The sequence below is a fragment of the Diospyros lotus genome, unplaced genomic scaffold (genome assembly GCF_014633365.1).
Source record: "Diospyros lotus cultivar Yz01 unplaced genomic scaffold, ASM1463336v1 superscaf1, whole genome shotgun sequence".
Classification (NCBI taxonomy): Eukaryota; Viridiplantae; Streptophyta; class Magnoliopsida; order Ericales; family Ebenaceae; genus Diospyros; species Diospyros lotus.
Window position 1 is genome coordinate 2,429,611 of NW_026267104.1, and position 14,976 is coordinate 2,444,586.

Here is a 14,976-nt window from a genome sequence, read left to right on the forward strand (position 1 = left end):
AAAAGTATGGCAAACAACACAGAGGGCATCCATAATCACCCATCAGGTGAAATGGCTGGTGCCACCCCCTTTGAGAAAATGTGAGCATGTGGAAAGTAATCATCCTGTCCCCACCAAGCTAGAAATGGTTCTCCTTGCTAGCTGATCTTGGAACTCATCTGAGCTTGACCCAAAATATCATTTATTTGATATGCATGCACGAATCACGCATGTGATGGAATATCACCACATCAATTATCTTTATTCACCGTCATCTCATGAAACTTTTCCATGTGAAGATGGTGTTGGAACTATATTTCATCATTCCCTTGCTAGAGGATTGTGTTAGGAAGGGCATCCAACATAATAATTTTTCCAAATTGTTATTTTAGATGGATTTGTGCCATCAATGTGACTTTTAGAAGTTAACATATGCACAAGCCTATGTTGACTACTCATTTAGCCAAAAACTCTGCTCTACTTTTGCAGGCTGAACTTGCCCAGAAAAATGGCGAACTGGATCTTTTTATAACTGATACACATCCACAGTTTGAGTTGAGGAAGGTAAATATCTTTTCTCGTCTGTTTGTGTGGCATATGCACAGTAGCATATATGTTTAATTTGTTTTTCTAGATGACTTTATTTATGAATTTTAGAGGGAAGTGTTGAAGTCCAGAAACAAGGAGCTTGTTCAACTCTTTGAATATGGTATTGGCATCCATCATGCTGGGATGTTACGCACCGATAGGGGTTTAACTGAACGTCTTTTCGCTGATGGACTATTGAAAGTAACTTATATTAAACCTTTTTTGTAGTTTATATCTTCACATTTGATCTTTATGGTGTTACATTTTCCACCCCTTGTTTAAGAACTCTGTTTGCACTTGTTTTAGGTGCTCGTATGCACAGCTACTTTGGCATGGGGAGTAAATTTACCAGCACACACTGTCGTGATTAAGGTTTGTGCCATATTTGAATGCTGGCCCAATTTTTTGGTCAGACATAATAGCTTCTATGCTTATTGGTGTTGCATGGTCTGGTAACTGGAAAAGGAGCAGTTTGGTATTGCTATATAGGACGAGCTGATTGCACAGTCATATTCATTTTCACTGTTGGGTTTAATGTTTTGTTATATCTGATATTATTTTATGTTTCTGTTGAGATTCTGTTTTGTTTAGTTAAGGATCTTTCACAAAGATTTGGCCATTTATTTTTTCTCTCATGGTGTTTTGTTTTACATGCAGTAAGTCAATTAAGGATCTTAACCAGCCAACAACATAGTGCAAACCTGGAAAAAGTTTCAACCCGATATTTTTCGGTTTTTCCTGATCTCTGCCTGTAGATAGATTGCAGAAAACTATCAGTCCGAAGAATGCTTGCTCTTTTTTTCTTCAAAAAACAGAATTGAGGAGCAAGAACATAGAGGAGGATAAACAAAAGAAAACCAGAAGTAAAATTGTAAACAAAACAAACTTATCAAACAATATGTTTAAGTTTTCATTTTTTTTTTAATTGAAGATGGAAACCAAACATAAAAAAATAAAAACTAACATTGAAATTGAAACTGAAAGTTTTGTCAAAGGGGGTCTCTAAAATTTTTGATTATTGGTGGTGAGGATCTAGTGAAGAAGTTTATTCTGAGTTCTTTGCTGTTGAAGGGGTAGAAAGGTGGCTCTGCATTTTCTTTGGGGAAGATTATTTTGGGGTGTAATGAACTTGATGTTATGCTATATGCTTTGATGCCATCTGGGAGTCTTGATATGTTCCCGAAGGAGTCTGGATAATGGAAGTGGGTGCAATTTGTAGGTTTATAATAGCCTTCCCATTTTCAAAGTCTGGATGAAGTTGGTTCATGTCCTACAGTCAGTCAAATATGGTTGGCTGTGGATAGTAAGTGTCATGAGAAACTTTGTCTCATCCTATGTTAATGACTAAGGTGGCGGTCTATAATAGCTTTCCCATAAATGATTGGTATGGAGACAAGAATCAAATAATTTTATGTGCTAAATAAAGTATATCATAAAAAAAATAATTTAATGTGTCTATATTGTTATTCTGTATTGAAGATTTTATTTTATTCATAAATTCATTATTTTGCATTGAAATTGTTTTGGTGGAGACTGTAGCTTATTAGCCTTAAGCCAGCATTCAAGTAATTTTTCTGTCAATGCCTAGCCATGCGCAGCATTATGTGAGCTGCCATTAAGAATTTGGCCTTTGAGAGAGATCTTAGGGGCTATGTTCATTTCTGAAGGGGTTGCCTGCATTTATTGTCACTGTTATGCTGTTCATTATTGTAACCCCATTAAACTAACAATGTATAATAATATAACTAGATGAAAAAGCTACAATCTATTAACTCTATATTGTTTTATCATAATGCTTCTTCTCTCTCCAGGGTCTGATCTTTTTTTTTTTTCTGGTTGGTTTTATATGAATAAATAGGGAATGCCCTCTATAGCAAGCAAGAGATGCCTGACAGATCATCTTTTTTTTTTTTTACTTTGTTTATGTTTTGATCTTCTGTTGCCTCCAGGGAACTCAATTGTATGATCCTAAAGCTGGTGGGTGGCGAGACCTGGGAATGCTTGATGTTATGCAGGTAAGAAGGCTTCTCAATTGGCTACTAAGTCGTATTCTTGTGATACTGCTGCTGTGGATGTGGATCCATTTTCCCCTTTCTTTCTTTTCTTGTTAATAACTGCTGTTATAGATCTTTGGACGTGCTGGAAGACCTCAGTTTGACAAAAGTGGCGAGGGCATTATAATCACAACTCATGACAAATTAGCTTACTATCTACGGCTACTGACAAGTCAACTTCCAATTGAAAGTCAGGTAGGTAATGGTATTTGATTGTTTGTAAATCTTTGAAATATCATGTTAGGTTCATATTCTTGGTATCTATATATGTATTGCTTTGGAGTTGGACAGCTAAAAAGGATAAGAAATATGATTCAATCAAAAATTAAGGATTTTACTATTATCCTGTTTCTGCTGGTTGATTTCACTTTATCTTCAATTACTTAATGAATTCAATATGGTTTTATTTCATATCCCCCATAGTAGTGATACTTGCTGAAAGAACCTATTATTATTCAGTAAACATATTTATTGTTGCTAGTATTAGTTTTGCATCTTCAATAAGTATCGGTTCATGTGAGCCCGTGTTGGTGGGCATGGAGGCAAATAGTTTGTGAAATATTTTTCTAGGGTAAATATTGAAATTAACAAGCTTTACTTTTTTTTTGGTTTGTTTCTGAGTGAATATTTATATATTTTATTTCCACTAGAGTCCCAATTAGGGATTATTTTATATTTTCTAACTAGGGGTAGGATTAATAGACTATATAAACTCTTTCAGATGTATTTTGCAGAGTAGCTTTGGTATTGATATGATAATCTCCAATTCTTTGAATTTGAGTTTCTCCAATGTAATTAAATGCATTGTTACTTTCCAAGTAACACTCTCTTTGCTAAAATGGAAAGGGCAGGCTGTGTACAGATCTGAGCTTCCCCTGAACTTGGGGAGCCTCTCTCTCTCTCTCTATATGTATATATGTATAATATACTGTCAATATCTGAACGGCTAACATAGTAGTTGAGGTAGTAAAGCTCTGGAATTCATTAATTCCTCAAGAATGATAAGAGTTATTTTGCATGTAATGTAGAAGTGCCCCTTCATTCATGCAGTTGCACACATGATGCGAGGTGATTCTTTGTTAAACAAGGTGCAATAAGTCTTTGGACTCTTAGTGGTTTTAATGAGATTCAGCCTCGTCCTTCCCTTTGACAAGCTTGGCTTTTCGTCTGCTTTTATTTTTTTTCTTTGTGCTACTAATTGAACGATTAAGCTGGAGCTCTGAAGCGAGATGGGCTTCCTGGGTATACCACCAGGAAGTTCAAAAGACAATCGGATATAGCTTTTGATATGTGGTGAGCAAGTGCTGTGGGTGCTGGTCCTTGAGCAAAATATCAATTTCTTCTGCACGGTTGAACCAGCTGATGCTCTTCTTGTCACAGCTTTTTTACTCACATGAACAAATGCTTGTTTAAGTCATATTTCTTGCTGAAGTTGGAACTAGAGGAAAAAGCTTTCCTAAGTCCATTATTGTATGTTGTTTTATTTTATTTTTTTCTTCCCCCGTTTTATTGTCATAGTTGGATTCATTATATATCTTATGCACCTATAAGGTTGTAGGTTCTTTATATATATGTATCTATGTATGTATGTATACATGCACAAATCACTGTACTTTCTTCTTATAGATTGACTTTTTCATCGTTTTATGCCTTGTTAAAATATTGAGAAATGGTTCTTTAATTTTTAACCTTTACTACTTTTCCCTGTGTTGCAGTTTATTAGTTCTTTGAGAGATAATTTAAATGCAGAGGTGGTTCTGGGTACGGTGACAAATGTGAAGGAAGCTTGTGCATGGCTTGGATATACCTATCTTTTTATAAGAATGAAAAAGAATCCGTTGGCATATGGTATTGGATGGGATGAGGTATTTTGTGGCAAAGGCCAAACACTTATTCATTTGCAATGATTGCCTTCTATTTTATTTTATTTTTTTGTTTAAATGTTTTGATATGCTGTACTTTGTTGCTGTTATGTGTTCAGAAAGAGTAGATGTTGAATTTCTCACTGTGATCATCTCAATACTGTTTTGATTATTTGGTTATTGGATTTTTAGTCATAACAAATTCATTTATATTATTTGCTTAGTTTTCTTGCACAAACTAGAATTTTCTTTTTGATGTCTCTTACCCACCCTTTCTATTAGCCACATTTAAGCCTTATGTTCTCGATTTAGAGGTCCATACTTGCTTCCACTTCTTACTATTTTGCCTACATTTTTGGCCTTTAGATCTATAATGCCAGCTACCCTTTAAGTGATTTTTAATTACTTTAAAGAGCAAAGACAGCTTAAATAGATTTACATCTAATCCCCCACCTTTCTTCATCCTTCCTAACTGATGAATCTCGACCTCCTTTTCTTCACAACTTATTCCAGGGGAAAATAATTTTTTAACCTTCATAGTGCCATCCTACAGCGCCATAGTTGTTTCTTGAATCCCTCTTACCATTCTATTAATTAATACCAGCATGGATCAAATAGTTCCTATATAAACTAGAGAAGATATGTTTGGCTTAACTTGGAGCCATCACCTTAACTAGTTTAGGTTCAATTTATTACCATATCAGAGAGGTTTGATCATTATTTCTTTGCCTCCTTCCTCTTTTTTTATCTGATTTTTTTTATCTTTAAAATTAATAACTTTAATCTTTTTTTGACTTGCTTGCTGTGCCATATATTCTCTACTTTTTTAAGTAAATATATTCCTTCTGATTCCAAAATAGTGACCACTTCATAAAAAAGATATGAAATATATATATATATATATATGTATTTTTTCATGAAAAGAAAAGGGGGAAAAAAGAGAGAAACTTCTAGTGCCTGATTGCAATCCATCTCTTGAACTCAGCTTGCTCTACTTATCTCCTCACTTATTTCAGACATATCATTTCCAGAGTTCAAGTCAAATTAATTTTAGTTCAATGCTGAAACTACACTACCAATGAGCTTGGATATTATTGTTTTCTGATATTTTGTTTTACCACTGATATTATTGTTCATGCCACTTCTTTGTACTCTTGTACATTTCTTCTAGTGCACTTTATATGCGGTGTTATACTTTTTTGTTTAAATAGGTTATTGCAGATCCTTCTTTGACTTTAAAGCAAAGGGCACTTGTGGCAGATGCCGCACGTGCACTTGACAAAGCAAAAATGATGCGTTTTGATGAGAAAAGTGGCAATTTTTACTGCACTGAGCTTGGCCGGATTGCAAGCCACTTTTATATCCAGTACTCTAGTGTTGAAACATACAATGAAATGTTGAGACGCCATATGAATGACAGCGAGGTATTAATTGTGATCCAGTACCACAGCTTATGTACAGTTTGCTTCACTTTTAGTTTTAACTTTTATCTTCTGAACAGAGTGACATTAATCTGGAAAATGGGTGTGGTATCTCACTTCTGATGCATGAGAATTGATAATTACCCTAGCTTCCTTGGATCCTCAATATTCCATTTCCAATCTCAGTTTGAGAACCATAACTATTTTACTGGTTACCTTTTCCATGCTTAATGAGCTAAAAAAAGAAAAGGGCATAGATATCAGTTTGCAGTTTCAAATTTGTATCTGCAGCTTGAATTTGTTGTGATGTCTTTCTGTGTCCATAGGTAATTGACATGGTAGCTCATTCTTCTGAGTTCGAAAACATTGTTGTTCGAGATGAGGAACAGAATGAGCTCGAAAAGATGGTCCGGGTGTCATGTCCTTTGGAAGTTAAGGGTGGGCCTACAAGCAAACATGGAAAAGTTTCAATTCTTATTCAGGTTTTTGCACTTTTTGTCCTTCCAGAAATTGCTGCTTGACTTTGCAGAGAAGAAAGGAATGTATATGTTAACTGTACAGTCATGTAACTTGCAGTTGTACATTTCTCGGGGCTCTATAGATTCATTCTCATTGGTATCTGATGCTGCATATATAAGTGCAAGCTTGGCTCGTATCATGAGGGCCCTGTTTGAAATCTGTTTGGGCAGAGGGTGGTGTGAAATGTCTTCATTCATGTTGGACTATTGCAAAGCTGTGGATCGTCAAATTTGGCCCCATCAAAATCCCCTCAGACAATTTGACAAAGATATTTCAACAGAAGTTTGTCTGCCTCCTATTATTTTTTGGGTTGTTCACTCATGATGCTTAATAATCTCTATTTGATAAGCTATTAACTTTTTGGCAGATACTGCGGAAGCTCGAAGAGCGAGGGGTTGACTTGGACCACCTCCGAGAGATGGAAGAGAGAGATATTGGAGCACTGATTCGTTTTGCGCCTGGAGGAAGGGTATGCCATTTTATTTAATGATTCTCCAATATATTCACTATTAATTTTCTAATTAAAGAAACATCAATTTGATTTTGCTTCTTCCTGAAATATCAGGTGGTTAAGCAATACCTGGGATATTTCCCATTGATCCAGTTATCTGCAACTGTAAGCCCAATCACCAGGACAGTTTTGAAGGTAAATTAATTTGAAGGTTTTTACCATCTTATTCTGATAAGTTAGAAAAAATTGTTTATTTACTTGCAACTGTAATGCAAGTTTGGTCTTTCATCAGGTGGATTTGCTCATAACTCCAGATTTCACATGGAAGGATCGTTTTCATGGGGTTGCACTACATTGGTGGATTCTTGTTGAGGTGCTGACATGATCCCCCTTCTGTGTCTGTTACATGTGAAAGGGGGCTAACCACTGTATTTAGGCAGTTTTAGCTTACACACATTTCATTGATGGATCACTTTTATGTTTTTTCTTTTCCCAGCTAAGTAAAAGTTCTGTGGAAAATTCTATTTTAACTTGTAAAAAGAAAATAAAGTTGATATTTAAGCTTTCCCTTCAGCACAGCCATGCATATGCATGCTCACCATTGCTTCTTGTTAAAGGGGGTTATTAATCTAAAACTTACTGTACTTTGCTCTCCCCCCCGAATCTCACGGGACCTTGAAAGTGCTTTCCTCTTCTCTTCTGCTTTTTTTTTTTTTTTTGTGGCTAATAAAAGTGTTTTCACTGTACTTAGTTGTAAATGAATGATGATAACATAATATTAATGTTGTGACATTAGGTTGTTCTCCTATTTTAAAGGGCACTTAGAGTTCAAGGTAGTTTTTAGACAATAATTGCTTTTGACTGCATCTTGCAACTTACATCTCATGGAAAAAGATTCAAAATCTTTTCCTTTGTTTTTGAACTTCTGAATTAGCAGTAGATATTACTATGTTTTTAATCAATAAAGTACTTCTAGAGTAGTGTATGTCTATGTCTTGATTGCAAACTAAATACATGTTATGCCAGGTTTGATGATGGCTTGGGTAAATTACCAAAAAATGCTATCCTTCTAGCCCGTGAAACCCTTAGCATCCTCTCCTCCTCCAGGCCCCAACAGCCAGAGTGAGAGAGGGAGGCAGGCCCGCTTGCCCAAATACTTTGTGGTCTTTGCTAAACCAATGAAATTCTTAGGATTGGAGCTGTTTTTGCTTCCTGCTTGATTCATGCAACTCAGTTCCTTGCGGAGCAATGGCCTCCTCTTTCAGTTGACATCCTGAATGGAACTGTAAATGTCCAAATCACGGACCCTTCAGTGAGGAATTCTGTCACGTAAATCCTTTTAACTGACCCTAAGGTAGTGAATTTTATTGAGGTTTGAATGCACAAGGAACTCACAGGAATGGAATCATAACTAGGTTATGCCTAACACCAAGTAGATTGATGTTATTGTCTGGAACCATGTCTTGGTACATTCCAACACCCAATATTTACAGCAATAGCCTCCCTCTGGTTTGCACCAAGTATGCTTCTTCCAACTACTACTTCGGTGTAAACATTAACACTCTGAGCTGGTACCCTCTGTTGATTGTATGATTTAAAATCTTGCGATTATTTAACCTGGCACTTCATTCCGAAAAGAACTTTAGCACAATTTAATGAGGTGTTATTTATTGAGTTCTTTCCAGAAAAATTTCTGTGTAAATTTGTTTCAGTCAACATCTCGTCCATCATTTTTCTGTTCTAAATTTTTGATCTAGTCGGCTTATTGCTGCTTTATTCTAATTCACTCTCTGCATCCCTTGTATATTGTATTAGTCCTGAATGGAAGCACTGATTAACTTGTTTATCTAGGATTCAGAGAATGATCATATTTATCACTCAGAGTTTTTTACATTGACGAAGCGGAAGGCAAAAGCAGAACCACAGAAGCTTTCTTTTACTGTGCCAATTTTTGAGCCACATCCTCCTCAATATTACATTCGTGCTGTTTCGGATTCTTGGCTTCATGCAGAGGCTCTATACACCATATCTTTCCAGAATCTAGCACTTCCAGAGGTCTTATTTTATAATACAAATATAATCATTGGTCGGGTGGTGTGGGGTTCGTGTAGTTTTTCAAATGGTGTTAAGTTTTTTTGTTTATTATTGTTAATATAAGTCAATGCTTCGTACAGGGTCGTACATCCCACACTGAGCTGCTAGACTTGAAACCTCTCCCTGTTACTGCACTTGGCAACAAAACTTTTGAAGCCTTGTACAACTTTTCACACTTCAATCCTATCCAAACACAGGTTCCCATTCATGGAACTTGCCTGAATTTTAAATATTTATGCCCCATGATTTCTCTTATGTAGATTGGAGTTTGTGACTCAACTTCAATGAGTTTGCAGACTTTTCATGTGCTGTATCACACCGATGTGAATGTTCTCCTAGGAGCTCCAACCGGTAGTGGGAAAACTATATCTGCAGAGCTTGCAATGCTCCATCTTTTCAACACCCAGCCTGATATGAAAGTATGTGTTTTAGTCTTATGCATGTAGCCCTAACATTTGATCTTTCATTTGTTTTTTTTGTTATGGCATTATATATTCCTGTTGGATTATAATATACCTTGCTTTGTTGTTTCTGAATCTGTTTGATGAGTTGAATTGTTATTGTTAGCTCACGAGAATATGGCAGTGAATCACAAGATGGAAGTTCCTATCTTTGGAGACTTACCTAAACCCATCTTAGGAAACCTTCATAAGAGTGTACATATCTTGGATTTCCTAAAGTGTATAGCTTTGTTTCCTTTGTGTATAGATACTCTAGTTTCCTATTCTTTAGTTTCCTATCTTGTTGTACATGCCTCTTCTATAAGAGAGGCCACATTATGGATTAACAGAAAATAGCATTATTCTTTACATGGTATCACAGCCTCTTTTTGCATCTAAACCCTAAAATCGTGCCTTCATTGCACGCCTCTAGTTTCCTCTTGCCTCCTCTTTGATATGCTTCCTTTTTTTCCCTATTTCCCTCTTAGGCCTTAATTGCCACCGATCAAGTTCCATTGAGTGAACATGTCAGAGGTTTTAGAGACCATCCCCTGCATAACCATCGGCAAAACAACTCCTGTGGATCAAGTGGCTGGTGTTAGTATCAATGCTGGTTCCGGTATTGGAGCAGGAATAGGTGAGCTACTAGGGATGCAACTTTCCTACCATTTGGACGGTAGGAACTACCTTCAATGGGCGCAACTGGTCCAGACCTTCCTTAAGGGTTGAGGCAAACTTGGTCACCTTTCCTCTCCTCCACCAAAGGAGACTGATCCAAGGTTCCAGGTATGGGATGTAGAGGATTCCCTTGTTATGTCATGGTTATGGAATGCCATGCAACCCGAGATAAGTAAGAATTATATGTTTTTAAGTTCTGCAAAGGAGATTTGGGAGGTAGTTAAGCAAACTTACTCTAAAGTGCAAGATGCATTAGTCATCTATGAAGTTAAAACCAAAATAAGTAGTATTAAACAAAGGGGGGATGTTAGTAACAGAATACTACAATTGTATGAATGGATTATGGTTGGAATTAGATCAATACCAAAATATTAAGATGGTTTGTAGTGCTGATGCTGCAACTCTCAATCGAATCATTGAACATGATAGAATTGTTGAATTTTTGGCTGGCCTTGACTCTGTTTTTGATCAAGTGAGGGTGCAGATCCTTGTCTGAGAGCAACTACCCTCACTCAATGAGGTGTTTGCCATGGTACGGAGTGGGAAAAACATAAGGGCAGTGATGCTTCATGGTGACTACATTGATGGATCTGCCATGGTGTCAAATAAATGGGAAGGGTCATGACTAGATCTGGAAAGTGAGGTGCTCAAGGAAGGACCAACAGTAGAGAGGGACTTTGGTGTTCCTATTGCCAAAAGCCTCGTCATACTTGAGACACTTGCTTCAAGTTCCATGGGAAGGATGTTGTCCTAAACAAAAAAGGAGGATTCCCACGCACAACTCCTAGGCCTCGGACCCATTCCTACTTATCTCACAAGGGACAATAAGAGGAAAAATCAATGGATAAGCTTGAAGAAGATTTGAGTTCAGATCACACTCTACTCAATACTGAGGAGATCACCAAATTGAAATCGTTCTTGAAGACTATATAAGATGGAGGTTGTTCCTTAGCACATCAAGACCCTTCATGTAATTGCTCTCATTATGTATTTTTTCTAGCTTTTAGGAATGATATTTGGATCTTAGATTCTAGAACTACGGATCATATGACACCTAACTCCCATTTGTTTTCTACCTACCAACCCCTTAAGACCACTAAACAAATCCAAATTGCGAATGGCACATCAGTCCCCATAATCGGACATGGCAGCTTTTATCTGAGCCCTAAGATCACCCTTAAACATGTTCTCCATGTTCCCCAATTATCTGCCAAGCTCCTGTTTGTCCACCAGCTCACAAAAACCTACATTGCCATGCAATTTTTTCTACTAATGTGTGCGAGTTTTAGGCAATGAGGATTGGGAGGAGGATTGGTGTTGCTAGGGAAACAAATGGGTTGTATTGCTTGACAAGAAAGGCTTCTAAGAACCAGCTGCCAGTGGCTTGCTCTTCTCAGGTTACTGCCCATCATCACCAAATCTAGCTGCATCACCATCGTTTGGGTCACCCACAATTCATTGTGTTAAAAGTATATTTTTCCTACTCTATTTCTTTCCCTAGACCCTAGTCTATTTCATTGCTGTTAGATGTATACAAATGAACTGTTTGTATTTTACTCAAGTGTACAACATAAGCATATAAATACATATATTTACTTAAAGATAAATACACTAATACCCCCTTACTTATCTTATTTAACACTCCCCCTCAAGTTGGAGCATATATATTGAGCATGCCCAGCTTGGTACAAATATAATTCACACGAGACCCTCTAAGCGACTTGGTAAGTAAATCAGCCAGTTGATCGTTGGAACCCACATATGTTGTAACTACATCCCCAGAGAGCATATTTTCTCTAACAAAATGGCAATCAATTTCAATATGTTTGGTTCTCTCATAAAACACAGGGTTAGAAGCAATATGCATTGCAGCCTGGTTGTCACAGACCAATTGCATAGGCTTAACCTGCATAACTCTTAACTCCTCAATTAATTGTTTAAACTACACTAGCTCACATGTTGTTACGGCCATTGCCCTGTATTCAGCCTCTGCATTGGATCTGGCAACAACAGTTTGCTTCTTACTTTTCTAAGAGACTAGGTTTCCACCCACAAAAACACAATATCCAGATATGAATCTCCTGTCACTAGGTGATCCTGCCCAATCAGCATCCGTATATCCCACAATCTGATTGTTCCCATGATTTTGATACAATATACCCCGACCAGGGGTAGCCTTAATATATCTCAGAATGCGAATCATTGCATCCCAGTGACTGTCACAAGGAGAATCCAAGAATTGACTTACCATACTCACAGCAAATGAAATATCAGGACGAGTGACTGTGAGGTAATTAAGTTTCTCAACTAATCGACGGTAGCGCCCATGATCAGAAAGAGGCTCCCCCTATCTAGGTAACAGCTTGATATTTGGATCCATAGGGGTATCTGTAAGTTTACATCCAAGCAATCCTGTCTCTTCTAGCATATCCAAGCCATACTTTCTTTGAGAAATATAGATGCCTTGCTTTGACCGAGCTACCTCAATACCCAAAAAAATATCTCAAAGGACTCAGATCCTTCGTCTGAAACTGTTGGTGAAGATGTGCCTTCAATTCAGTGATACCAACATCATCATCCCTCGTAAGTACTATATCATCAACATACACCACTAGAAGAATGTGGCGGCCAGACTAAGAACGACGAAAAACAGAATGATCAGCTTCACTCCGAGTTAACCCAAACTCAAGAACAGCTGAACTTAATCGACCAAACCAAACTCGAGGAGACTGTTTTAAACCGTATAAAGATTTTCGAACGCGACGCACTAGTCCAGACTCCCCTTGAGCAACAAAGCCAGGAGGTTGCTCCATATACACCTCCTCCTGTAAATCGCCATGGAGAAAGGCATTTTTGATGTCCAATTGATGAAGAGGCCAGTGAAACATAGCAGCAAGGGATAAGAAAAGGCGAACAGAGGAGATCTTAGCAACATGAGAGAATGTATCGCCATAATCAAGACCAAAAACCTGAGTGTATCCTCTAGCAACAAGGTGAGCCTTAAGACGATCAATCCGACCATCAGGGCCAATTTTAACAGTGTAAACCCAGCGACAACCAACAATAGACTTACCCTTGGGAAGAGCTACTAAGTCCCAAGTCCCAGTGGAATGTAAAACAGACATTTCTTCGACCATAGCAGCACGCCACCCTGGATGGGAAAGAGCTTCGGGAACAGATTTAGGAGGTGAAACAGAAGATAAAGAAGAAACAAAAGCAGAATATCTAGGGGACAAATAATCATAGCTAACAAAATGGGAGATAGGATGGCGAGTACCTTTACGAAGAGCAATAGGCAAGTCAAGATCAAAAGTCGAAGGCGACGGACCAGAGGAGGAAGAACGAATTGGCACCGGGGATGAGTCAGGAGACGGCTCTTGCGGACTAGCAACAACAGTCGGTACTGGTTGGGCCACGAGATGTGGACACCGTTGGTAGACCTGAAGATCAGAGCGATCAAGGCGAGAGGCAAAGGATGGTGGAGATGGTGAAGACGTTGGAGATGGAGATGGAGATGATGTGAGGTCAAGAGAAGGAACAGGCAAAGGTAACCCAACAGACACAGAATTGGAGATCGCAGATGAAGAAGGGAAATAAGGAGATGACTCAAAGAAGGTAACATTCGCTGAAACAAAATATCGAGTTAATTGAGGAGAGTAGCAACGATACCCCTTTTGAATGCGAGAATAACCCAGAAAAACACATTTGACGAAACGAGCAGATAACTTATCACGACCTGGGGCAAGATGGTGAACAAAGCACGTGCTCCCAAAGATACGAGGGGGAAGAGAATATAAGTCAACCCGAGGAAAAAGAATGGAATGAGGAATTTGGTCATTAAGGACAGAAGATGGCATGCGGTTAATTAAGTAGCATGCAGTTAAGACAACATCACTCCAGTATTGTAGTGGAACATGCATATGAAGAAGAAGCGTGCGGGCTGTCTCAATTAAATGACGATTCTTGCGTTCAGCTACCCCATTTTGTTGTGGGGTTCCAGGACACGAAGTCTGGTGAAAAATCCCATTGGATGCCATATAAGATCTAAATGGGAGAGACAAATATTCAAGAGAATTATCACTACGAAGAACACGGATAGGCAAATTGAACTGTGTTCTAATTTCAGCACAAAATGTAGTGAAGACTGAAAATAACTCTGAACGCGTTTTCATTAAATATAACCATGTAGTCCGAGAGAAATCATCAATAAATGTTACAAAATAACGAAACCCGTCTTGTGAACTGACACGATTGGGACCCCATACATCTGAATAGACTACTGAAAAAGGAGAACTAACACGTTTAGTAACTCTACTTGGGAAAGAACTATGAATATGTTTGCCAAATTGACAAGACTCGCACTCTAACTTGTAGTGGGGAAGTTGTTGTCGTGGACGCCACTGAAGAAGCAGGGAGAGACTGATAGTAGAGACCGTGAGACTCAAGCCCCGTGCCAATTGTCCGTCCAGTCCCCCGATGCTGCACAAAAACAGAATCAGACGAAAAAAATTATAGAGCAATTAAGACTACGAGTGAGTTGACTGAGAGAGAGCAAATTAACAGGAGGTAGAGACTGCGAAGTTTGAACATGAGATAGGAGAGAACGATTACTAGACATGTGATTGGTGGCACCGGAGTCGAAGATCCATGGGCTAAGAGAAGATGAAGACTTAGTAAAGCAGGCAGTAGGGTGACCAGTGTCAGCAAATGATGTGACAGGTGAAGTAGCCTGTTGTGCTGCCCGGAATTGAAGAAACTGAGCATACTCCCTCCCGGAGATAGTCACTAGTGAGGAATCACTGGGTGTGATAGGTGCCTGACCCTCTGAAACGCCCACAACCATGTTAGCAGTACTGGTTGCATGAGGTGGACGTCCATGTAGGCAATAAC

At 38.2% G+C, this 14,976-nt stretch overlaps 1 protein-coding gene across 3 annotated transcripts in view; it reads left to right on the forward strand.

Moving 5' to 3' along the window:
- Nucleotides 1–14,976, forward strand: part of LOC127793113 (DExH-box ATP-dependent RNA helicase DExH14) — a 74,816-nt gene that overhangs the window by 24,931 nt on the left and 34,909 nt on the right. For all 3 annotated transcript variants that reach the window (XM_052323895.1, XM_052323896.1, XM_052323897.1), the window contains 15 exons: nucleotides 469–543; nucleotides 637–768; nucleotides 874–939; nucleotides 2,517–2,582; nucleotides 2,694–2,816; nucleotides 4,337–4,486; nucleotides 5,695–5,907; nucleotides 6,231–6,386; nucleotides 6,481–6,705; nucleotides 6,791–6,892; nucleotides 6,989–7,069; nucleotides 7,167–7,247; nucleotides 8,726–8,929; nucleotides 9,049–9,165; nucleotides 9,265–9,387. In XM_052323895.1, the coding sequence (XP_052179855.1) occupies nucleotides 469–543; nucleotides 637–768; nucleotides 874–939; nucleotides 2,517–2,582; nucleotides 2,694–2,816; nucleotides 4,337–4,486; nucleotides 5,695–5,907; nucleotides 6,231–6,386; nucleotides 6,481–6,705; nucleotides 6,791–6,892; nucleotides 6,989–7,069; nucleotides 7,167–7,247; nucleotides 8,726–8,929; nucleotides 9,049–9,165; nucleotides 9,265–9,387 (1,914 nt within the window). The remainder of the gene's footprint in view (nucleotides 1–468; nucleotides 544–636; nucleotides 769–873; nucleotides 940–2,516; nucleotides 2,583–2,693; nucleotides 2,817–4,336; nucleotides 4,487–5,694; nucleotides 5,908–6,230; nucleotides 6,387–6,480; nucleotides 6,706–6,790; nucleotides 6,893–6,988; nucleotides 7,070–7,166; nucleotides 7,248–8,725; nucleotides 8,930–9,048; nucleotides 9,166–9,264; nucleotides 9,388–14,976) is intronic.